This window comes from Eleutherodactylus coqui, chromosome 10 (assembly GCF_035609145.1).
Source record: "Eleutherodactylus coqui strain aEleCoq1 chromosome 10, aEleCoq1.hap1, whole genome shotgun sequence".
NCBI lineage: Eukaryota > Metazoa > Chordata > Amphibia > Anura > Eleutherodactylidae > Eleutherodactylus > Eleutherodactylus coqui.
The window spans coordinates 1556217-1582939 of NC_089846.1; the positions used below are offsets into that span (position 1 = coordinate 1556217).

Sequence of the window (26723 nt, forward strand, 5' to 3'; positions counted from 1 at the left end):
TTCTTGTACATAGGGGGCAGAATTATAGTAGTTATATTCTTGTACATAGGGGTCAGTATTATAGTAGTTATATCGTTGTACATAGAGGGCAGTATTATAGTAGTTATATTCTTGTACATAGGGGGCAGTATTATAGTAGTTATATTCTTGTACATAGGGGGCAGTATTATAGTAGTTATATTCTTATACATAGGAGCAGTATTATAGTAGATATATTCTTGTACATAGGGGGGCAGTATTATAGTAGTTATATTCTTGTACATAGGGGGCAGAATTATAGTAGTTATATTCTTGTACATAGGAGGCAGTATTATAGTAGTTATATACTTGTATATAGGGAGCAGTATTATAGTAGTTATATTGTATATAGGGGGCAGTATTATAGTAGTTATATTCTTGTACATAGGGGCAGTATTATGCTAGTTATATTCTTGTACATAGGGGCAGTATTATAGTAGTTATATTCTTGTACATAGGGACAGTATTATAGTAGTTATATTCTTGTACATAGGGACAGTATTATAGTAGTTATATTCTTGTACATAGGAGCAGTATTATAGTAGTTATATTCTTATACATAGGGGGCAGTATTATAGTAGTTATATTCTTGTACAGAGGGGACAGTATTATAGTAGTTATATTCTTGTACATAGGAGGCAGTATTATAGTAGTTATATTCTTGTACATAGGAGCAGTATTATAGTAGTTATATTCTTGTACATAGGGAGCAGTATTATAGTAGTTATATTCTTGTACATAGGGGCAGTATTATAGTAGTTATATTCTTGTACATAGGGGGCAGTATTATAGTAGTTATATTCTTGTACATAGGGAGCAGTATTATAGTAGTTATATTCTTGTACATAGGGGCAGTATTATAGTAGTTATATTCTTGTACATAGGGGGCAGTATTATAGTAGTTATATTCTTGTACATAGGGAGCAGTATTATAGTAGTTATATTCTTGTACATAGGGGCAGTATTATAGTAGTTATATTCTTGTACATAGGGGGCAGAATTATAGTAGATATATTCTTGTACATAGGGAGCAGTATTATAGTAGTTATATTCTTGTACATAGGGGGCAGTATTATAGTAGTTATATTCTTGTACATAGGGAGCAGTATTATAGTAGTTATATTCTTGTACATAGGGGCAGTATTATAGTAGTTATATTCTTGTACATAGGGGGCAGAATTATAGTAGATATATTCTTGTACATAGGAGGCAGTATTATAGTAGTTATATTCTTGTACATAGGGGGGCAGTATTATAGTAGGTATATTCTTGTACATAGGAGCAGTATTATAGTAGTTCTATTCTTGTACATAGGGGGCAGTATTATAGTAGTTATATTCTTGTACATAGGGGACAGTATTATAGTAGTTATATTCTTGTACATAGGAGGCAGTATTATAGTAGTTATATTCTTGTACATAGGAGGCAGTATTATAGTAGTTATATACTTATACATAGGAGCAGTATTATAGTAGTTATATTGTACATAGGGAGCAGTATAATAGTAGTTATATTCTTGTACATAGGGGCAGTATTATAGTAGTTATATTCTTGTACATAGGGACAGTATTATAGTAGTTATATTCTTGTACATAGGGACAGTATTATAGTAGTTATATTCTTATACATAGGGGGCAGTATTATAGTAGTTATATTCTTGTACAGAGGGGACAGTATTATAGTAGTTATATTCTTGTACATAGGAGGCAGTATTATAGTAGTTATATTCTTGTACATAGGAGCAGTATTATAGTAGTTATATTCTTGTACATAGGGAGCAGTATTATAGTAGTTATATTCTTGTACATAGGGGCAGTATTATAGTAGTTATATTCTTGTACATAGGGGGCAGTATTATAGTAGTTATATTCTTGTACATAGGGAGCAGTATTATAGTAGTTATATTCTTGTACATAGGGGCAGTATTATAGTAGTTATATTCTTGTACATAGGGGGCAGTATTATAGTAGTTATATTCTTGTACATAGGGGCAGTATTATAGTAGTTATATTCTTGTACATAGGGGGCAGTATTATAGTAGTTATATTCTTGTACATAGGGGGCAGTATTATAGTAGTTATATTCTTGTACATAGGGGGCAGTATTATAGTAGTTATATTCTTGTATATAGGGGGCAGTATTATAGTAGTTATATTCTTGTACATAGAGGGCAGTATTATAGTAGTTATATTCTTGTACATAGGGAGCAGTATTATAGTAGTTATATTCTTGTACATAGGGGCAGTATTATAGTAGTTATATTCTTGTACATAGGGGGCAGTATTATAGTAGTTATATTCTTGTACATAGGGAGCAGTATTATAGTAGTTATATTCTTGTACATAGGAGCAGTATTATAGTAGTTATATTCTTGTACATAGGGGGCAGTATTATAGTAGTTATATTCTTGTACATAGGGGGCAGTATTATAGTAGTTCTATTCTTGTACATAGGGGGACAGTATTATAGCAGTTATATTCTTGTACATAGGGGGCAGTATTATAGTAGTTATATTCTTGTACATAGGGAGCAGTATTATAGTAGTTATATTCTTGTACATAGGGGCAGTATTATAGTAGTTATATTCTTGTACATAGGGGGCAGAATTATAGTAGATATATTCTTGTACATAGGGAGCAGTATTATAGTAGTTATATTCTTGTACATAGGGGGCAGTATTATAGTAGTTATATTCTTGTACATAGGGAGCAGTATTATAGTAGTTATATTCTTGTACATAGGGGCAGTATTATAGTAGTTATATTCTTGTACATAGGGGGCAGAATTATAGTAGATATATTCTTGTACATAGGAGGCAGTATTATAGTAGTTATATTCTTGTACATAGGGGGGCAGTATTATAGTAGGTATATTCTTGTACATAGGAGCAGTATTATAGTAGTTCTATTCTTGTACATAGGGGGCAGTATTATAGTAGTTATATTCTTGTACATAGGGGTAGTATTATAGTAGTTATATTCTTGTACATAGGAGGCAGTATTATAGTAGTTATATTCTTGTACATAGGAGGCAGTATTATAGTAGTTATATACTTATACATAGGAGCAGTATTATAGTACTTATATTGTACATAGGGAGCAGTATAATAGTAGTTATATTCTTGTACATAGGGGGCAGTATTATAGTAGTTATATTGTACATAGGGAGCAGTATAATAGTAGTTATATTCTTGTACATAGTGGGCAGTATTATAGTAGTTATATTCTTGTACATAGGGGGCAGTATTATAGTAGTTATATTCTTGTACATAGGGGGCAGTATTATAGCAGTTATATTCTTGTATATAGGGGCAGTATTATAGTAGTTATATTCTGGTACATAGGAGGTAGTATTATAGTAGTTATATTCTTGTACATAGGGGCAGTATTATAGTAGTTATATTCTTGTACATAGGAGCAGTATTATAGTAGTTATATTCTTGTACATAGGGGGCAGTATTATAGTAGTTATATTCTTGTACATAGGGGGGCAGTATTATAGTAGTTATATTCTTGTACATAGAGAGCAGTATTATAGTAGTTATATTCTTGTACATAGGGGACAGTATTATAGCAGTTATATTCTTGTATATAGGGGCAGTATTATAGTAGTTATATTCTTGTACATGGGGGGCAGTATTATAGTAGTTATATTCTTGTACATAGGGGGCAGTATTATAGTAGTTATATTCTTGTACATGGGGGGCAGTATTATAGTAGTTATATTCTTGTACATAGGGGGCAGTATTATAGTAGTTATATTCTTGTACATAGGGGGCAGTATTATAGCAGTTATATTCTTGTATATAGGGGCAGTATTATAGTAGTTATATTCTGGTACATAGGAGGTAGTATTATAGTAGTTATATTCTTGTACATAGGGGCAGTATTATAGTAGTTATATTCTTGTACATAGGGGGCAGTATTATAGTAGTTATATTCTTGTACATAGGAGCAGTATTATAGTGGTTATATTCTTGTACATAGGGGACAGTATTATAGCAGTTATATTCTTGTATATAGGGGCAGTATTATAGTAGTTATATTCTTGTACATAGAGGGCAGTATTATAGTAGTTATATTCTTGTACACAGGGGGCAGTATTATAGTAGTTATATTCTTGTACATAGGAGCAGTATTATAGTAGTTATATTCTTGTATATAGGGGCAGTATTATAGTAGTTATATTCTGGTACATAGGAGGTAGTATTATAGTAGTTATATTCTTGTACATAGGAGCAGTATTATAGTAGTTATATTCTTGTACATAGGAGCAGTATTATAGTAGTTATATTCTTGTACATAGGAGCAGTATTATAGTAGTTATATTCTTGTACATAGGGAGCAGTATTATAGTAGTTATATTCTTGTACATAGAGGGCAGTATTATAGTAGTTATATTCTTGTACATAGGGGGCAGTATTATAGTAGTTATATTCTTGTACATAGGAGCAGTATTATAGTAGTTATATTCTTGTACATAGAGGGCAGTATTATAGTAGTTATATTCTTGTACATAGGGGGCAGTATTATAGTAGTTATATTCTTGTACATAGGAGTAGTATTATAGTAGTTATATTCTTGTACATAGGGGGCAGTATTATAGTAGTTATATTCTTGTACATAGGGGGCAGTATTATAGTAGTTATATTCTTGTACATAGGAGTAGTATTATAGTAGTTATATTCTTGTACATAGGGGGCAGTATTATAGTAGTTATATTCTTGTACATAGGGGGCAGTATTATAGTAGTTATATTCTTGTACATAGGGAGCAGTATTATAGTAGTTATATTCTTGTACATAGGGGGCAGTATTATAGTAGTTATATTCTTGTACATAGGGAGCAGTATTATAGTAGTTATATTCTTGTACATAGGGGGCAGTATTATAGTAGTTATATTCTTGTACATAGAGGGCAGTATTATAGTAGTTATATTCTTGTACATAGGGGGCAGTATTATAGTAGTTATATTCTTGTACATAGGGGGCAGTATTATAGTAGTTATATTCTTCTACATAGGGGGCAGTATTATAGTAGTTATATTCTTGTACATAGGGGGCAGTATTATAGTAGTTATATTCTTGTACATAGGGGGCAGTATTATAGTAGTTATATTCTTGTACATAGGGGGCAGTATTATAGTAGTTTTATTCTTGTACATAGGGGGCAGTATTATAGTAGTTATATTCTTGTACATAGGAGCAGTATTATAGTTGTTATATTCTTGTACATAGGAGCAGTATTATAGTAGTTATATTCTTGTACATAGGGAGCAGTATTATAGTAGTTATATTCTTGTACATAGGGGCAGTATTATAGTAGTTATATTCTTGTACATAGGGGGCAGTATTATAGTAGTTATATTCTTGTACATAGGAGCAGTATTATAGTGGTTATATTCTTGTACATAGGGGGCAGTATTATAGTAGTTATATTCTTGTACATAGGGAGCAGTATTATAGTAGTTATATTCTTGTACATAGGGGGCAGTATTATAGTAGTTATGTTCTTGTACATAGGGGGCAGTATTATAGTAGTTATATTCTTGTATATAGGGGGCAGTATTATAGTAGTTATATTCTTGTACATAGGGGGCAGTATTATAGTAGTTATATTCTTGTACATAGGAGTAGTATTATAGTAGTTATATTCTTGTACATAGGGGGCAGTATTATAGTAGTTATATTCTTGTACATAGGAGCAGTATTATAGTAGTTATACTCTTGTACATAGGGGGCAGTATTATAGTAGTTATATTCTTGTACACAGGGGGCAGTATTATAGTAGTTATATTCTTGTACATAGGGGGCAGTATTATAGTAGTTCTATTCTTGTACATAGGGGGCAGTATTATAGTAGTTATATTCTTGTACATAGGGGGCAGTATTATAGTAGTTATATTCTTGTACATAGGAGCAGTATTATAGTAGTTATATTCTTGTACAAAGGAGCAGTATTATAGCAGTTATATTCTTGTACATAGGGGGCAGTATTATAGTAGTTATATTCTTGTACATAGGGGGCAGTATTATAGTAGTTATATTCTTGTACATAGGGGGCAGTATTATAGTAGTTATATTCTTGTACATAGGGGGCGGTATTATAGTAGTTATATTCTTGTACATAGGGGGCAGAATTATAGTAGTTATATTCTTGTACATAGGGGGTAGTATTATAATAGTTTCCTGTATCTGCTTTCTAAATAAGGAGGCTACTAGAGATGAGCGAGCGTACTCGGATAAGCACTACTCGCTCGAGTAATTTGCTTTATCCGAGTATCGCTGTGCTCGTCCCTGAAGATTCGTGTGACGGCACGGAGCGGGGAGCTGCAGGGGAGAGCGGGGAGGAACGGAGGTAAGATCTTTCTCTCCCTCTCTCCCGCCCGCTCTCCCCTGCGACTCACCTGTCAGCCGCAGCGGCACCCGAATCTTCAGGGACGAGCACAGCAATACTCGGATAAAGCACATTACTCGAGCGAGTAGTGCTTCTCCGAGTACGCTCGCTCATCTCTAGAGGCTACCAAATTTAAACAAAATTAATTTGGTCACATGATGTTTTCTGTTTTTTAGTGCTTCCATCCTATCCGTCTCACTGGTCAGACAGTGGTCTTGGATTCCCCCACAACCTTACCACCTATGGAAGAAATTGTAGCACCATACCGTTGTACACATCAGGAGCTTCCCCTTTAGGGCCCATTACCTCCCCTCCGTTATATTCTTCTGTCCCGTTGCTTCTAAGTGCGGCACCGTCAGCTGAACGAGAAGGGAGCCCCAAATTTCTGGAGACATTAAAGACTGAGAGGATGAGCCCGCTGACCCATGATCTGGCATCCCTGGACTCAAGAAGTCCGAACAGTCAAATATTGTCTCAGATGGAATATCTTGGGACACCGCTGGACTTCAACAACAGTTTCTTCCAGCCAGCAGGTGTCTCATCTCTAGCCTTCAGATCTAGCCATGCATTGAGCTGAGGGGTCTATAGTTACATGTATGGGGGGAGCGGAATAATAAGATGGGGTGAATTAGTGGATGGAGCAGACAAGGGGTCACCATGACCCAGCAGTAAAGTCCGTTAGTTGGACTTCATTGCTTCTGATGGTTAGAATATTGGGTTGGAGACCTGGAGGCGAGTGAATATTAAGGACAATGGAGAAAGCAATATAATGGAGATTCTAGATGTGGGGGTACATTGCTGGACATGGTATGGATGATGGGTGCAGGAGAGTGATGGCGGCACACTACAACAATAAGGAGGTTATAGACATGGAGTGTGTAGTGATGGAGATTATAGGGGGTCAGATGTAGTAATGGCACGGGGGTGAATTACAGGTGTGGTGGTGCAAGAATGGCACTGGGCGCCATAAAATAGGGGTGGGGTTTCATTGGTGGCAGTCAGATTACAGGTATTGCAATAGCAAAGTAATGGAAATAAGAGCATATATAATGTCATAGGTGGTTCATGTTGATTTGCCCCAATCTGTCCCACAGAAGATCGAGAGTGTGTAAATTGTGGAGCCACGGTGACCCCACTGTGGAGACGGGACATCAGCGGTCACTACCTGTGCAACGCCTGCGGCCTCTACCACAAGATGAATGGACAGAACCGTCCACTGATCCGACCAAAGAAACGCCTGGTAAGGAACACACTGAAAAGAACATAGTAGACCCAACAGGCAAGAGGGGAACGCCACGTCACGAGGGGTCCTCAAGACCACATATGGCTCCGTTAGAAGCAGCAGTATTCTGAGGAAGATGCCTGATGGACTGAAACGTCAGGGATAGCACTCACCGTGTCTTCTCAAGACTCCGGCTCAGTGTGTTGGAGTAGTGAGTGGAGTAATGGCCGTGACCTGACCGCAGGGATGTGCCCAGCTATGCTGCTGCCTGTGTGAGATGGAGTCCCACAGAAAAAAAAAGAATAGTGACCCCCATAGTAACCCCAGTAGTAACAGTATCCCCTATAGTAGCTCTAGTAATAATACCAACCTCCATAGGGCTCCGGTAGTAATAGTGTCCGCCTTAGTGGTCCCATTATAGTGACCCCCATAGTAACCCCAGTAGTAACAGTATCCCCTATAGTAGCTCTAGTAATAATACCAACCTCCATAGGGCTCTGGTAGTAATAGTGTCCGCCTTAGTGGTCCCATTATAGTGACCCCCATAGTAACCCCAGTAGTAACAGTATCCCCTATAGTAGCTCTAGTAATAATACCAACCTCCATAGGGCTCCGGTAGTAATAGTGTCCGCCTTACTGGTCCCATTATAGTGACCCCCATATTGGCTCCAGTAGTAACAATAACACCTTAATGGCCCCAGTACTAATATTGCCCCCCTCAGTTGACCTTCGGCCCTACAGTAACCCGACTGGGTAAAGCATTTAATTCACTCCGGCGGTCACTGCTGCTCTAATCAGACTGACCTCAACGCTGGGCATCCTCACTGCCTACAGGATGTGCAGAAACACCGATGACACCAGAAAAGGGTGAGGTCAGGGGTCACAGCCCGATGACGACCCCAGAGGGGATCGCAGATCAGTGCGTTATATGTTGGAGGGTGGCACGGTGATGCCCATTCGGCTGCGAGACGACAATCATTTTTTACTGGCTATTAATATGGCTAGTAAATCATAAATACCGGCACTGACCGCTCAGACATCATGGTGGCATCATGGTGGCGGCGCCCGGCCTGAGGGGTGGAGGACCAGTCTGCTCAGTAATACTTGCAGAACTTCCCAGCGGCATTCCCAACCATCTTCTCGACTTTGCAGATTGTCAGTAAGAGGGCCGGGACCCAGTGTAGCAACTGTCAGACGAGCACCACCACCCTGTGGAGGAGGAACGCCAGCGGGGACCCCGTCTGCAACGCCTGCGGACTCTACTATAAGCTGCACAAGGTAAGATCTGCCTAACAACCCTACACGTCGTTGGGTGGTAGTCAGCCTGAACCGCTGGGGCCAACCAGTACGGCCACCATAAGAGTTCCCAAGGGAGTCGCTAACCACAAAACATTACTGCAGAGAACTCTGAGCAGCCGTATTGGTGGCCGCACTCTGGGGGACATATAATGTGTTGGAGAGGTTACTGGCCGCACTCTGGGGGACATAAAATGTGTTGGAGATGTTACTGGCCGCACTCTGGGGGACATATAATGTGTTGGAGATGTTACTGGCCGCACTCTGGGGGACGTATAATGTGTTGGAGAGGTTACTGGCCGTACTCTGGGGGACATATAATGTGTTGGAGATGTTACTGTCCGCACTCTGGGGGACATATAATGTGTTGGAGAGGTTACTGGCCGCACTCTGGGGGACATAAAATGTGTTGGAGATGTTACTGGCCGCACTCTGGGGGACATATAATGTGTTGGAGATGTTACTGGCCGCACTCTGGGGGACGTATAATGTGTTGGAGAGGTTACTGGCCGTACTCTGGGGGACATATAATGTGTTGAGATGTTACTGGCTGCACTCTGGGGGACATATAATGTGTTGAGATGTTACTGGCTACACTCTGGGGGACATATAATGTGTCGGAGATGTTACTGGCCGCACTCTGGGGGACGTATAATGTGTGGATGTTACTGGCCGCACTCTGGGGGACATATAATGTGTTGTAGATGTTACTGGCCGCACTCTGGAGGACATATAATGTGTCGGAGATGTTACTGGCCGCACTCTGGGGGACGTATAATGTGTGGATGTTACTGGCTGCACTCTGGGGGACATATAATGTGTTGTAGATGTTACTGGCTACACTCTGGGGGACATATAATGTGTCGGAGATGTTACTGGCCGCACTCTGGGGGACGTATAATGTGTGGATGTTACTGGCCGCACTCTGGGGGACATATAATGTGTTGTAGATGTTACTGGCCGCACTCTGGGGGACATATAATGTGTTGGAGATGTTACTGGCTGCACTCTGGGGGACATATAATGTGTTGGAGATGTTACTGGCTGCACTCTGGAGGACATATAATGTGTTGGAGATGTTACTGGCTGCACTCTGGGGGACATATAAAGTGTTGGAGATGTTACTGGCTGCACTCTGGGGGACATATAATGTGTTATAGATGTTACTGCCCGCACTCTGGGGGACATATAATGTGTTATAGATGTTACTGGCTGCACTCTGGGGGACATATAATGTGTTGGAGATGTTACTGGCTGCACTCTGGGGGACATATAATGTGTTGGAGATGTTACTGGCCGCACTCTGGGGGACATATAATGTGTTGGAGATGTTACTGGCTGGACTCTGGGGGACATATAATGTGTTGAAGAGGTTACTGGCTGCACTCTGGGGGACATATAATGTGTTGGAGATGTTACTGGCCGCACTCTGGGGGACATATAATGTGTTGGAGATGTTACTGGCCGCACTCTGGGGGACATATAATGTGTTGGAGATGTTAGCGGCCGCACTCTGGAGGACATATAATGTTTTGGAGATGTTACTGGCCGCACTCTGGGGGACATATAATGTGTTGGAGATGTTACTGGCCGCACTCTGGGGGACATATAGTGTGTTGGAGATGTTACTGGCCGCACTCTGGGGGACATATAATGTGTTGGAGATGTTACTAGCTGCACTCTCGGGGATATATAATGTGTTGGAGATGTTACTGGTTACACTCTGGGGGACATATAATGTGTTGGAGATGTTACTGGCCGCACTCTGGGGGACATATAATGTGTTGGAGATGTTACTGGTTGCACTCTGGGGGACATATAATGTGTTGGAGATGTTACTGGCTGCACTCTGGGGGACATATAATGTGTTGGAGATGTTACTGACTGCACTCTGGAGGACATATAATGTGTTGGAGATGTTACTGGCCGCACTCTGGGGGACATATAATGTGTTGGAGATGTTACTGGCCGCACTCTGGGGGACATATAATGTGTTGTACATGTTACTGGTCGCACTCTGGGGGACATATAATGTGTTATAGATGTTACTGGCTGCACTCTGGGGGACATATAATGTGTTAGAGATGTTACTGGCCGCACTCTGGGGGACATATAATGTGTTAGAGATTTTACTGGCCACACTCTGGAGGACATATAATGTGTTGGAGATGTTACTGGCCGCACTCTCGGGGACATATAATGTGTTGGAGATGTTACTGGCCGCACTCTGGGGGACATATAATGTGTTGGAGATGTTACTGGCCGCACTCTCGGGGACATATAATGTGTTGGAGATGTTACTGGCCGCACTCTGGGGGACATATAATGTGTTGGAGATGTTACTGGCCGCACTCTGGGGGACATGTAATGTGTTGGAGATGTTACTGGCTGCGCTCTGGAGGACATATAATGTGCTGGAGATGTTACTGGCTGCGCTCTGGAGGACATATAATGTGTTGGAGATGTTACGGGCCGCACTCTGGGGGACATATAATGTGTTGGAGATGTTACTGGCCGCACTCTGGGGGACATATAGTGTGTTGGAGATGTTACTGGCCGCACTCTGGGGGACATATAATGTGTTGGAGATGTTACTAGCTGCACTCTCGGGGATATATAATGTGTTGGAGATGTTACTGGTTACACTCTGGGGGACATATAATGTGTTGGAGATGTTACTGGCCGCACTCTGGGGGACATATAATGTGTTGGAGATGTTACTGGTTGCACTCTGGGGGACATATAATGTGTTGGAGATGTTACTGGCTGCACTCTTGGGGACATATAATGTGTTGGAGATGTTACTGACTGCACTCTGGAGGACATATAATGTGTTGGAGATGTTACTGGCCGCACTCTGGGGGACATATAATGTGTTGGAGATGTTACTGGCCGCACTCTGGGGGACATATAATGTGTTGTACATGTTACTGGTCGCACTCTGGGGGACATATAATGTGTTATAGATGTTACTGGCTGCACTCTGGGGGACATATAATGTGTTAGAGATGTTACTGGCCGCACTCTGGGGGACATATAATGTGTTAGAGATTTTACTGGCCACACTCTGGAGGACATATAATGTGTTGGAGATGTTACTGGCCGCACTCTCGGGGACATATAATGTGTTGGAGATGTTACTGGCCGCACTCTGGGGGACATATAATGTGTTGGAGATGTTACTGGCCGCACTCTCGGGGACATATAATGTGTTGGAGATGTTACTGGCCGCACTCTGGGGGACATATAATGTGTTGGAGATGTTACTGGCCGCACTCTGGGGGACATGTAATGTGTTGGAGATGTTACTGGCTGCGCTCTGGAGGACATATAATGTGCTGGAGATGTTACTGGCTGCGCTCTGGAGGACATATAATGTGTTGGAGATGTTACGGGCCGCACTCTGGGGGACATATAATGTGTTGGAGATGTTACTGGCCGCACTCTGGGGGACATATAATGTGTTGGAGAGGTTACTGGCCGTACTCTGGGGGATGTATAATGTGTTGGAGATGTTACTGGCTGCACTCTGGGGGACATATAATGTGTTGAGATGTTACTGGCTACACTCTGGGGGACATATAATGTGTTGGAGATGTTACTGGCCGCACTCTGGGGGACATGTAATGTGTTGGAGATGTTACTGGCTGCGCTCTGGAGGACATATAATGTGTTGGAGATGTTACTGGCCGCACTCTGGGGGACATATAATGTGTTGGAGATGTTACTGGCTGCACTCTGGGGGACGTATAATGTGTGGATGTTACTGGCCGCACTCTGGGGGACATATAATGTGTTGTAGATGTTACTGGCCGCACTCTGGGGGACATATAATGTGTTGGAGATGTTACTGGCTGCACTCTGGGGGACATATAATGTGTTGGAGATGTTACTGGCTGCACTCTGGAGGACATATAATGTGTTATAGATGTTACTGCCCGCACTCTGGGGGACATATAATGTGTTATAGATGTTACTGGCTGCACTCTGGGGGACATATAATGTGTTGGAGATGTTACTGGCTGCACTCTAGGGGACATATAATGTGTTGGAGATGTTACTGGCCGCACTCTGGGGGACATATAATGTGTTGGAGATGTTACTGGCTGGACTCTGGGGGACATATAATGTGTTGGAGAGGTTACTGGCTGCACTCTGGGGGACATATAATGTGTTGGAGATGTTACTGGCCGCACTCTGGGGGACATATAATGTGTTGGAGATGTTACTGGCCGCACTCTGGGGGACATATAATGTGTTGGAGATGTTACCGGCCGCACTCTGGAGGACATATAATGTGTTGGAGATGTTACTGGCCGCACTCTGGGGGACATATAATGTGTTGGAGATGTTACTAGTTGCACTCTGGGGGACATATAATGTGTTGGAGATGTTACTGGCTGCACTCTGGGGGACATATAATGTGTTGGAGATGTAACTGACTGCACTCTGGAGGACATATAATGTGTTGGAGATGTTACTGGCCGCACTCTGGGGGACATATAATGTGTTGGAGATGTTACTGGCCGCACTCTGGGGGACATATAATGTGTTGTACATGTTACTGGTCGCACTCTGGGGGACATATAATGTGTTATAGATGTTACTGGCTGCACTCTGGGGGACATATAATGTGTTAGAGATGTTACTGGCCGCACTCTGGGGGACATATAATGTGTTATAGATGTTACTGGCTGCACTCTGGAGGACGTATAATGTGTTGGAGATGTTACTGACCGCACTCTGGAGGACATATAATGTGTTGAGATGTTACTGGCCGCACTCTGGGGGACATATAATGTGTTGGAGATGTTACTGGCCGCACTCTGGGGGACATGTAATGTGTTGGAGATGTTACTGGCCGCACTCTGGGGGACATATAATGTGCTGGAGATGTTACTGGCTGCGCTCTGGAGGACATATAATGTGTTGGAGATGTTACTGGCCGCACTCTGGGGAACATATAATGTATTGTACATGTTACTGGCCGCACTCTGGGGGACATATAATGTGTTGGAGATGTTACTGGCCGCACTCTGGGGGACATATAATGTGTTGGAGATGTTACTGGCCGCACTCTGGGGGACATATAATGTGTTGGAGATGTTACTGCCTGCACTCTGGGGGACATATAATGTGTTGGAGATGTTACTGCCTGCACTCTGGAGGACATATAATGTGTTGTGGATGTTACTGGCAGCATTCTGAAGGACATATAATGTGTTGGAGATGTTACTGGCTGCACTCTGGGGGACATATCATGTGTTGGAGATGTTACTGGCCGCACTCTGGGGGACATATAATGTGTTGGAGATGTTACTGGTTGCACTCGAGGTTATTCTCCGTGGCGCCAGTCTGAGTTCGGGGTTATTCTCCGGGGGCCGCAGTCTGAGCTCAGGGTTGTTCTCCGGGGCCGCAGTCTGTGCTCGGGGTTGTTCTCCGGGGCCGCAGTCTGAGCTCGGGGTTATTCTCCGTGGCAGCAGTCTGAGCTCAGGGTTGTTCTCCAGGGCCGCAGTCTGAGCTCGGGCTTGTTCTCCGGGGTCGCAGTCTGAGCTCGGGGCTATTCTCTGGGGCCGCAGTCTGAGCTCGGGGTCTATACTCTGGGGCCGCAGTCTGAGCTCGGCTTGTTCTCCGGGGTCGCAGTCTGAGCTCGGGGCTATTCTCTGGGGCCGCAGTTTGATTTCGGGCTTATTCTCCGGGGCCGCAGTCTGAGCTCGGGATTATTCTTCGGGGCCGCAGTCTGAGCTCAGGGTTGTTCTCTAGGGCCGCAGTCTGAGCTCGGGGTCTATTCTCTGGGGCCGCAGTCTGAGCTCGGGCTTGTTCTCCGGGGCCGCAGTCTGAGCTCGGGATTATTCTTCGGGGCCGCAGTCTGAGCTCAGGGTTGTTCTCTAGGGCCGCAGTCTGAGCTCGGGGCTATTCTCTGGGGCCGCAGTCTGAGCTCGGCCTTATTCTCCGGGGCCGCAGTCTGAGCTTGGGATTATTTTCCGGGGCCGCAGTCTGAGCTCGGGCTTATTCTCCGGGGCCGCAGTCTGAGCTTGGGATTTTTCTCCGGGGCCGCAGTCTGAGCTTGGGATTATTCTCCGGGGCCGCAGTCTGAGCTCGGGGTTGTTCTCCGGGGCCGCAGTCTGAGCTCGGGGTTGTTCTTCGGGGCCGCAGTCTGAGCTCGGGGTTGTTCTTCGGGGCCGCAGTCTGAGCTCGGGGTTGTTCTCCGGGGCCGCAGTCTGAGCTCAGGGTTGTTCTCCGTGGTGGCAGTCTGAGCTCGGGCTTGTTCTCCGGGGCCGCAGTCTGAGCTCGGGCTTGTTCTCCGGGGCCGCAGTCTGAGCTCTGGCTTATTCTCCGGGGCCGCAGTCTGAGCTCGGGATTATTCTCCGGGGCCGCAGTCTGAGCTCGGGATTATTCTCCGGGGCCGCAGTCTGAGCTCGGGGTTGTTCTCCGGGGCCGCAGTCTGAGCTCGGGGTTGTTCTCCGGGGCCGCAGTCTGAGCTCGGGGTTGTTCTCCGGGGTCGCAGTCTGAGCTCGGGGTTGTTCTCCGGGGCCGCAGTCTGAGCTCAGGGTTGTTCTCCGGGGCCGCAGTCTGAGCTCGGGGTTGTTCTCCGTGGTGGTAGTCTGAGCTCGGGGTTGTTCTCCGGGGCCGCAGTCTGAGCTCGGGATTGTTCTCCAGGGCCGCAGTCTGAGCTCGGGGTTGTTCTCCGGGGCCGCAGTCTGAGCTCGGCGTTTTTCTCCGGGGCCGCAGTCTGAGCTTGGGGTTGTTCTCCGCGGCCGCAGTCTGAGCTCGGCGTTGTTCTCCGGGGCCGCAGTCTGAGCTCGGCATTGTTCTCCGGGGCCGCAGTCTGAGCTCGGGGTTGTTCTCCGGGACCGCAGTCTGAGTTCGGGGTTGTTCTCCGGGGCCACAGTCTGAGCTCGGGGTTGTTCTCCGCGGTCGCAGTCTGAGTTCGGGGTTGTTCTCCGGGGCCACAGTCTGAGCTCGGGGTTGTTCTCCGCGGTCGCAGTCTGAGTTCGGATTTGTTCTCCGCGGCCGCAGTCTGAGCTCGGGGTTGTTCTCCGCGGTCGCAGTCTATGTTCGGATTTGTTCTCTGCGGCCGCAGTCTGAGTTCGGATTTGTTCTCCGCGGCCGCAGTCTGAGCTCGACATTGTTCTCCTGGGCCGTTGTCTGAGCTCGGGGTTATTCTCCGCGGCCGCAGTCTGAGCTCGGCGTTGTTCTCCGGGGCCGCAGTCTGAGCTCGGCATTGTTCTCCGGGGCCGCAGTCTGAGCTCGGGGTTGTTCTCCAGGGCCGCAGTCTGAGTTCGGGGTTGTTCTCCGGGGCCGCAGTCTGAGCTTGGGGTTGTTCTCCGGGGCCGCAGTCTGAGCTCGGGGTTGTTCTCCAGGGCCGCAGTCTGAGTTCGGGGTTGTTCTCCGAGGCCGCAGTCTGAGCTTGGGGTTGTTCTCCAGGGCCGCAGTCTGAGTTCGGGGTTGTTCTCCGGAGCCGCAGTCTGAGTTCGGATTTGTTCTCCGCGGCCGCAGTCTGAGCTCGGGGTTGTCCTCCGGGGCCGCAGTCTGAGCTCGGGGTTGTTCTCCGGGGCCGCAGTCTGAGTTCGGATTTGTTCTCCGCGGCTGCAGTCTGAGCTCGGCGTTGTTCTCCAGGCCGCAGTCTGAGCTCAGGGTTGTTCTCTAGGGCCGCAGTTTGAGCTCGGGGTCTATTCTCTGGGGCCGCAGTCTGAGCTCGGGCTTGTTCTCCGGGGCCGCAGTCTGAGCTCGGGGCTATTCTCTGGGGCCGCAGTCTGAGCTCGGCCTTATTCTCCGGGGCCGCAGTCTGAGCTCGGGATTATTTTCCGGGGCCGCAGTCTGAGCTCGGGCTTATTCTCCGGGGCCGCAGTCTGAGCTTGGGATTATTCTCCGGGGCCGCAGTCTGAGCTCGGGATTATTCTCCGGGGCCGTAGTCTGAGCTCGGGTTTGTTCTCCGGGGCCGCAGTCTGAGCTCGGGGTTGTTCTTCGGGGCCGCAGTCTGAGCTCGGGGTTGTTCTCCGGGGCCGCAGTCTGAGCTCAGGGTTGTTCTCCGTGGTGGCAGTCTGAGCTCGGCGTTGTTCTCCGGGGCCGCAGTCTGAGCTCGGGATTGTTCTCCAGGGCCGCAGTCTGAGCTTGGGGTTGTTCTCCGGGACCGCAGTCTGAGCTCGGGGTTGTCCTCCGGGGCCGCAGTCTGAGTTCAGGGTTGTTCTCCGCGGTCGCAGTCTGAGTTCGGATTTGTTCTCCGCGGCCGCAGTCTGAGCTCGGCGTTGTTCTCCGCGGTCGCAGTCTGAGCTCGGGGTTGTCCTCCGGGGTGGGGTGAAGCGTTGTAGATTTTGCTGGTACAGGTTTTGGGTTCAGGTGGCTTCTAGTTTATTACGTTTTTTGGGAGGCGAGCAAAAGAAAAATAACAAGTGTGTGGTTAATTCTGATTATTTTTCCCGCGTTCAGCAGGTGAGATACATAACAGATATCCCACGGTTTGGGTTGCTGCGGCGCTGTAATACTGATTGTATCTTGTAATCATCGGGATTTTTTCCTTACAGTTAGACTTTGCTGAACTTCTTCTGTATCTTATCATCCCCGAGGAGAGTTATGGATGTGAGCGATAATACACTGCAGTACTTCTCCCCGGGTCCGTTAGACCAGCCGTACGCTTGTTTTTTGGTCGGTACAGCCTGGTGATCCTCCAGATACATCGTTGGCTCGTTCGCATTCGCTGTATTACGGAGAACGACGGAACGATTTGTGAATGAGACGACCATGCTTAGTCCTGGTGACGCTCCAGGGGGGTTAAACACCAGGCAAACAACAAAAGTCCCTTCGTGTTTGTTTATTCACACGAGAGGTTAAACATAAACAGCTGGTATCCCAGTAAGAGGGGAAGAAATCAAAAGTCCTTCAAGGTCAATGCAGTAAGTACTAGTCCAAAGCAATATAGCAGCGGTAGTTCTGCTTCAGGCAGCTTTCACCAGCTTGACGTGGAGCCTCCTTGGTAGCAGCCTCTTAGCAGACTTGTGAGTAGCTTCCTCTAGTCAGTAGTAGCGGGGACAGGGATCTCATCAGCCTCCGGGGAAGACAAACTGTTTAATCTTCCACAGTGCACATGTCTGAAGCCCTCAGACACAGACAGACAGAGACAGACACACAGACAGAGAGACAGACACACAGGCACACAGACACAGACACACACAGACACACACACACACACACACACACTCCGGCACACAGACAGAGACACAGACACACACAGACACACACACACACACACACTCCGGCACACAGACAGACACACAGACACAGACAGAGAGACAGACACACACACACACACAGGCACACAGACACACACACACAGACACAGACACACACACACACACAGACACAAACAGACAGACACACACAGACAGACACACAGACACACACACACAGACACAGACAGACACACACAGACACAGACACACAGACAGACACACACACACAGACACACACAGACAGACACACAGACAGACACACAGACACACACAGACAGACAGAGACAGACACACAGACAGAGAGACAGACACAGACACACACACACACAGGCACACAGACACACACACACACAGACACACACACACACACACAGACACAGACACACACACACAGACAGAGAGACAGACACAGACACACACACACACAGGCACACAGACACACACACACACAGACACACACACACACAGGCACACAGACACACACACACACACACAGACACACACACACACCACACCCTGCTCTGCAGACAGACTCCTTTTACATCCAGCAGGTGCCTGAGCTCCACCTGGCTCCCTGGCTCAGGTGAGAACCTGTACTGGAGAGAGGATGTGAGGCCTACATCCCCGAGTTGAGCAACCTCTGTGACACATACCTCCCATCCCTGACTTCTCCTCTCACCCTGCTGCATGCTCTACAAACTGAATGATAACCGAGGAGCACACACGTTCTGGTTGGTCACCCGGTCGTCGGCTGCCTTTACACCGAACGATTAGCATTTATTTTCGCTCATTTGAAGGATTTTTTGAATGATAATCGCTCCAAGTAAAAGGGCCTTAAGCCTATTAGACTCCGCAGGAGGTGGGGCACCATAGGCGGGCCATGTGGCTGACGTGGAGGCCTTGGCTTCCGGCTGCCAGGGGAAACCTATTGGTATCTTGGGATCACACTGCAGGGTGCCGACGGGTGACAGTGCCTCTGCCCCGTCATCTGCTCCCATGCTGCAGCTGCTATTGCTTCTGGCATGTAAGGGTTTACCTGCCGGGATCTGAGGTTTCTCCTCTTCTGGTGGTTAGAGCAGGAGCCACGCTGTCAGTAGTCGCCGAGCCACCGCCATAACAGCATGTATGTGCGGTTGTAAAGCTCATTAGTGACCGCTGTAAAGAGGTGTATTGGTGGTCACTAAGGGGTTAAGATGTTGTGACAAGAGGGCGCCTCGAGGACGGCGCTTCTTAGACATAAGGGCTTTTTGTTGTCCATTACTCTTCTTGACTGTCTCTTCTCTCTCAGGTGAACCGTCCCTTAACCATGAAGAAGGAGGGAATCCAAACACGGAACCGCAAAGTGAGCTGCAAGTCCAAGAAGAAGCAGCAGGCGGCGCGGGGGGGCTTCTACGAGCCGCTCAAAAACGGCGCAGAAGATCAGGCCTTGTATCCGTATGGACCCATCCTTCTCCCGGGCCAGATACCTTCCATGGGACACTTAATGCCGTGCTCGCCGCCTCCTCCCCACCTGATCACTCCTCCGAGGATCGCCCATTCACCCCCACACTCTACTTATAGACCGCACATGCTACCGGGGGTCTCACCTGCCCTCAGCTAGACAGCAGGGCGATCACTCCTGTGGCCAGCAGAGACATCCACAGCCGACTCCGTGGGGCTTCTTGTTTTATACTCCTCCTTGTGGCTCCTCTCCCCCCCACCCCGACCCCAGAGCTTGCCTCCTTGCACCCCACAACCGTGTTGCCCTAGAGACATTGAGCGTCAGCCGCCTCTTCTCTCTGTAAGCAGGACTTTGTAGAGTGTTGGGAGCGGAGAGGCGACGAGCGGTATATGACGGTGACGGAGCTTGCCGTGGGATGGCGGTACAGACGGCCATGTCTCGCCTGTCCCGGCTTCTTATATTTTTCTTACCACTGATTGGATGCACAATAAAATGTCTTTTCTCAGAGTCTCTCCGTCTGTTTGTCGGCCGATGACTTGTAATAACTGAATGGCAATTGGTCCTCAGTAGTCGCTGTCACACACAATGGACTCAGGCTGCGTTCGCACTCTACCCCGCTGCAACGGCCAATAGCCCCAACACCGTGTAGTCACTGGCTGCTGCGGCCGGCCGGGGGATCATCCAAGATAGGCTTAGATACAGTGGCTCAGTAGATGGTATCACACAATTCAACGGTACTGCCTAAGATGGCCATCGAAGTGAGCGCACCTGAGGGGGGTGGGTGCACATCCCCTACCGCCCACACTTCAGGACTGGACAGCACTACAAGCTCAGGATCAGTGGAGGTCCTTGTCGTTGGACTCCCACCCATCAGCAAGTTATGCCCTAGCCTGCGTATAGCAGATAGCTGGGTACTTACCTGCTTTGTGTCAGCAATACGGCTATATACATCCTAACTGCACATAGCCCATGCACATAGCATGTCACTAGCTATCCAGCATGTGCGGTGTGTGTAGCGGACGCGGGAGAAGAACCTGCTGCATACCCAGCGGACTGCTAGCTGATACCTGCCTGCACCAGCCACCATAACGCTAATTGTGGCGGGTAACACTTTACATGCCACGATCAGTAGGGCATTAAATGTCCTGAACATCCCCGCCATGATACGGTTGTGGGGGTGCCGTCCGAGAGTAATGGCAGCCTGACGGCCCCCAGGGTATTACCATAGTATACCATATTACACTATATACCATAGTATTGCATTGTACTCTATTAGCGATCAAACTATCACAAGTTCAAATCTAATAAACTAAAAAAATAGGGAAAAAAAGGAAAATAAAAAGTTTTTAATTATTACAAAAATAAAAAAATATTGAAAGTTAAAAAAAAACTTTCCCCAGTTGTTACCTCAAAAAAACTGTTTTTGAAAATCTAAAAATTGCTACCGCCATATCCGTAAAGGTCAAATTTACTATAAAACCAGGATGATTAACTCCTTCAGAAAAGTATACACAATGGCAGAATTTGGGCCGCTCCGTCAGCAGAAAAATAAACTTATGGGGATCAAAATCTGAAAACTATATATTATTTAAATAGATATAACTTTTTTTTAAGTATAACTATATTGCAGGTGGAGGGATCACCCCGGACTCTTCTCCTGTGAAGCCATGCTGTTGTGATGGATGTAGTTTATGGTGGAAGGTCTGGACTGCATGCAGTTGGTTCACCCCGGACTATGTTGTGGAAGGTCTGGACTGCAGGCGGCCGGTTCACCCTGGACTCTTCTCCTGTGAGGCCATGCTATTGTGATGGATGTAGTATATGGTGGAAGGTCTGGACTGCAGGCGGCCGGTTCACCCCGGACTCTTCTCCTGTGAATCTGTTGTGATGGATGCAGTATATGGTGGAAGGTCTGGACTGCATGCAGTTGGTTCACCCCGGACTCTTCTCCTGTGAAGCCATGCTGTTGGGATGGATGTAGCATATGGTGGAAGGTCCGGACTGCAGGCAGCCGTTTCACCCCAGACTCTTCTCCTGTGAATCTGTTGTGATGGATGTAGTTTATGGTGGAAGGTCTGGACTGCAGGTGGCCGGTTCACCCCAGACTCTTCTCCTGTGAAGCTGCTGTGATGGATGTGGTATATGGTGGAAGGTCCAGACTGCAGGCCGCCGGTTCACCCCGGACTCTTCTCCTGTGAAGCTGCTGTGATGGATGTAGTATATGGTGGAAGGTCTGGACTGCATGCAGTTGGTTCACCCCGGACTCTTCTCCTGTGAAGCCATGCTGTTGTGATGGATGTAGTATATGGTGGAAGGTCCGGACTGCAGGCAGCCGGTTCACCCCGGACTCTTCTCCTGTGAATCTGTTGTGATGGATGTAGTTTATGGTGGAAGGTCTTGACTGCAGGCGGCCGGTTCACCCCAGACTCTTCTCCTGTGAAGCTGCTGTGATGGATGTAGTATATGGTGGAAGGTCCGGACTGCAGGCGGTCGGTTCACCCTGGACTCTTCTTCTGTGAAGCTGTTGTGATAGATGTAGTATATGGTGGAAGGTGTGGACTGCAGGCGGCTGGTTCACCCCGGACTCTTCTCCTGTGAAGCTGTTGTGGTGGATGCAGTATGTGGTGGAAGGTCTGGACTGCAGGCGGTCGGTTCACCCTGGACTCTTCTCCTGTGAAGCTGTTGTGATGGATGTAGTATATGGTGGAAGGTCCGGACTGCAGGCGGTCGGTTCACCCTGGACTCTTCTTCTGTGAAGCTGTTGTGATAGATGTAGTATATGGTGGAAGGTGTGGACTGCAGGCGGCTGGTTCACCCCGGACTCTTCTCCTGTGAAGCTGTTGTGATAGATGTAGTATGTGGTGGAAGGTCTGGACTGCAGGCGGCAGGTTCACCCTGGACTCTTCTCCTGTGAAGCTGCTGTAATGGATGTAGTATGTGGTGGAAGGTCTGGACTGCAGACGGCCGGTTCACCCCGGACTCTTCTGGAAGCCATGCTATTGTGATGGATGTAGTATGTGGTGGAAGGTCTGGACTGCAGGCGGCCGGTTCACCCCAGACTCTTCTTCTGTGAAGCTGCTGTGATGGATGTAGTATGTGGTGGAAGGTCTGGACTGCAAGCGGCCGGTTCACCCCGGACTCTTCTCCTGTGAAGCCATGCCGCTGTGATGGATGCAGTATATGGTGGAAGGTCTGGACTGCAGGCGGCCGATTCACCACGGACTCTTCTCCTGTGAGGCCATGCTGTTGTGATGGATGTAGTATAATGTGGAAGGTCTGGACTGCAGGCGGCCGGTTCACCCCAGACACTTCTTCTGTGAAGCTGTTGTGATGGATGTAGTATGTGGTGGAAGGTCTGGACTGCAGGCGTCCGGTTCACCCTGGACTCTTCTCCTGTGAAGCTGTTGTGATGGATGTAGTATGTGGTGGAAGGTCTGGACTGCAGGCAGCTGGTTCACCCTGGACTCTTCTCCTCCGAAGCTGCTGTGATGGATGTAGTTTGTGGTGGAAGGTCTGGACTGCAGGCGGCTGTTTCACCCCCGACTCTTCTCCTGTGAAACTGTTGTGATGGATGTAGTATATGGTGGAAGGTCGGGCTTGCAGGCGGCCGGTTCACCATGGACTCTTCTCCTGTGAAGCTGTAGTGATGGATGTAGAATATGGTGGAAGGTCTGGACTGCAGATAGCCGATTCACCCCGGACTCTTCTCCTGTGAAGCCATGAGGTTGTGATGGATGTAGTATATGATGGAAGGTCCGGACTGCAGGCGGCCATTTCACCCCGGACTCTTCTCCTGTGAAGCTGGTCTGATGGATGCAGTATATGATGGAAGGTCTGGACTGCAGGCAGCCATTTCACCCTGGACTCTTCTCCTGTGAAGCTGTTGTCATTTACGTAGTATATGGTGGAAGGTCTGGACTGCAGGCGGCCAGTTCACCACGGACTCTTCTCCTGTGAAGCCATGCTGTTGTGATGAATGCAGTGCGTGGTAGAAGATCTGGACTGCAGACGGCCGGTTTACCCCGGACTCTTCTGGAAGACATGCTATTGTGATGGATGTTGTATGTGTTTCAAGGTCTAGACTGCAGGCGGCCGGTTCACCCCGGACTCTTCTCCTGTGAAGCCATGCTGTTGTGGTGGATGCAGTATATGGTGGAAGGTCCGGACTGCAGATAGCCGATTCACCCCGGACTCTTCTCCTGTAAAGCTTTGGTGAGGATAAAGTATATGGTGGAAGGTCTGGACTGTAGGCGGCCGGTTTACCCTGGACTCTTGTCCTGTGAAGCTGTTGTGATGGATGTAGTATATGATGCAAGGTCTGGACTGTAGGCAGCCGATTCACCCTGCACTCTTCTCCTGTGAAGCTGTTGTCATGGATGTAGTATATGGTGGAAGGTCTGGAGTCCAGGTGTCTGGTTCACCCCGGACTCTTCTCCTGTGAAGCCATGCTGTTGTGGTGGATGTAGTATATGATTGTAGGTCTGGACTGCAGGCGGCAGGTTCACCCCGGACTCTTCTGGAAACCATGCTATTGTGATGGATGCAGTATATGGTGGAAGGTCTGGACTGCAGGCGGCTGGTTCACCCTGGAATCTTGTCCTGTGAAGTTGTTGTGATGGATACAGTATATGGTGGAAGGTCTGGACTGCAGGCGGCCGGTTCACCCCGGACTCTTCCCCTGTGAAGCGATGCTATTGTGATGGATGTAGTATGTGGTGGAAGGTCCGGACTGCAGGCGGTTGGTTCACCCTGGATTCTTGTCCTGTGAAGCTGTTGTGAGGGATGTAGTATGTGGTAGAAGGTCTTGACTGCAGGCGGCCGGTTTACCCCGGACTATTCTCCTGTGAAGCTGTTGTGATGGATGTAGTATATGGTGGAAGATCTGGACTGTAGGCAGTTGGAACACCCCGAACACTTCTCTTGTGAAGCTGTTGTGATGGATACAGTATGAAGTGAAAGGTCTGGACTGCAGGCGGCCGGTTCACCCCGGACTCTTCTGGAAGCCATGCTATTGTGATGGAGTGATGGATGTAGTATGTGGTGGAAGTTCCGGACTGCAGGCGGCCAGTTCACGCCGGACTCTTTTTCTGTGAAGCTGTGGTGATGGATGCAGTTAATGGTGAAAGGTCTGGACTGCAAGCGGTTGGTTCACCCCGGACTCTTCTCCTGTGAAGCTGTTGTGATGGATGTAGTATATGATGGAAGGTCTGGACTGAAGGCGGCCGGTTCACCCCGGACTCTTCTCCTGTGAAGCTGTTGTGATGGATGTAGTATATGATGGAAGGTCTGGACTGCAGGCGACCGATTCACCCCGGACTCTTCTCCTGTGAAGCTGTTGTGATGGATGCAGTATGAAGTGGAAGGTCCGGACTGCAGGCGGTTTGTTCACCGTGGAGTCTTCTGGAAGCCATGCTCTTGTGATAGTTGTAGTATGTGGTGGAAGGTCTGGACTGCAGGTGGTCGGTTCACCCCGGACTCTTCTCCTGTGAAGCCATGCTGTTGTGATAGATGTAGTATATGGTGAAAGGTCTGGACTGCAGGCGGCCGGTTTACCCTGGACTCTTCTTCTGTGAAGCTGTTGTGATGGATGTAGTATATGATGGAAGGTCGGGACTGCAGGCGGCCGATTCGCCCCGGACTCTACTCCTGTAAAGCTGTTGTCATGGATGTAGTATATGGTGGAAGGTCTGGACTGCAGGTGGTCAGTTCACCCCAGACTCTTCTGTGAAGCGATGCTGTTCTGATGAATGTAGTGCATGGTGGTAGGTCTGGACTTCAGACAGCCGGTTCACCCCGGACTCTTCTGGAAGCCAGGCTATTGTGATGGATGTAGTATGTGATCAAAGGCACAGACTGCAGGCAGCCGATTCACCCCGGACTCTTCTCCTGTGAAGCCATGCTGTTGTGGTGGATGTAGTATATGGTGGAAGGTCTTGACTGCAGATAGCCGATTCACCCCAGACTCTTCTCCTGTTAAACTGTAGTGAGGATATAGTACATGGTGGAAGGTCTGGACTGCAGGCGGCCGTTTCACCCCAGACTCTTCTCTTGTGAAACCATGCTATTGTGATGGATGTAGTATATGGTGGAAGGTCTGGACTGCAGGCGGCTGGTTCACCCAGGACTCTTTCTCTGTGAAGCTGTTGTGATGGATGTAGTATGTGGTGGAAGGTCTGGACTGCAGGCTGCCGGTACACCCCGGACTTTTCTCCTGGGAAGCCATGCTGTTGTGATGGATGTAGTATATGGTGCAAGGTCTGGACTGCAGATAGCCGATTCACCCCAGACTCATCTCCTATAAAGCTGTAGTGAGTATATAGTATATGGTGGAATGTCTGGACTGCAGATGGCCGGTTCACCCCAGACTCTTCTCTTGTGAAGCCATGCTGTTGTGATGGATGTGGTATATGATGGAAGGTCCGGACTGCAGACGGTCGGTTCACCCCGGACTCTTCTCCTGTGAAGCTGTTGTGATGGATGCAGTACATGGTGAAAGGTTTGGACTGCAGGCGGACGGTTCACCAAAGACTCTTCTGGAAGCCATGCTATTGTGATAGATGTAGTATGTGATTCAAGGTACAGACTGCAGGTGGCTGGTTCACCCCGGACTCTTCTCCTGTGAAGCTGTTATGATGGATGTAGTATATGATGGAAGGTCTGGACTGCTGATGGTCGGTTCACCCCAGACTCTTCTCTTGTGAAGCCATGCTGTTGTGATGGATGTAGTATATGATGCAAGGTCCGGACTGCAGGCGGTCGGTTTACCCTGGACTCTTCTCCTGTGAAGCTGTTGTGATGGATGCAGTACATGGTGAAAGGTTTGGACTGCAGGCGTCCGGTTCACTCCGGACTATTCTTCTGTTAAGCTGTTGTGACGGATGCAGTATATGGTGAAAGGTTTGGACTGCAGGCGTCCGGTTCACCCTGGACTCTTCTCCTGTGAAGCTGTAGTGATGGATGCAATACATGGTCGATGGTTTGGACTGCAGGCGGTCGGTTCACCTTGGACTCTTCTCCTGTGAAGCTGTTATGATGGATGTAGTATATGATAGAAGGTCTGGACTGCAGGCGGCCGGTTCACCCCGGACTCTTCTCCTGTGAAGCTGTTGTGACGGATGTAG

The 26723-nt window shown here is 47.5% G+C and overlaps 1 protein-coding gene across 1 annotated transcript in view; it reads left to right on the forward strand.

Moving 5' to 3' along the window:
- The window catches only part of GATA1 (GATA binding protein 1), a 66630-nt gene extending 46523 nt beyond the window's left edge, over positions 1-20107 (forward strand). Inside the window, exons 3-6 of the mRNA XM_066579954.1 lie at positions 6590-6946; positions 7508-7653; positions 8788-8913; positions 19450-20107. Coding sequence (XP_066436051.1) covers positions 6590-6946; positions 7508-7653; positions 8788-8913; positions 19450-19761 — 941 coding nt within the window. The 3' untranslated portion in view covers positions 19762-20107. The remainder of the gene's footprint in view (positions 1-6589; positions 6947-7507; positions 7654-8787; positions 8914-19449) is intronic.
- The last annotated feature ends 6616 nt before the right edge of the window (positions 20108-26723 follow it).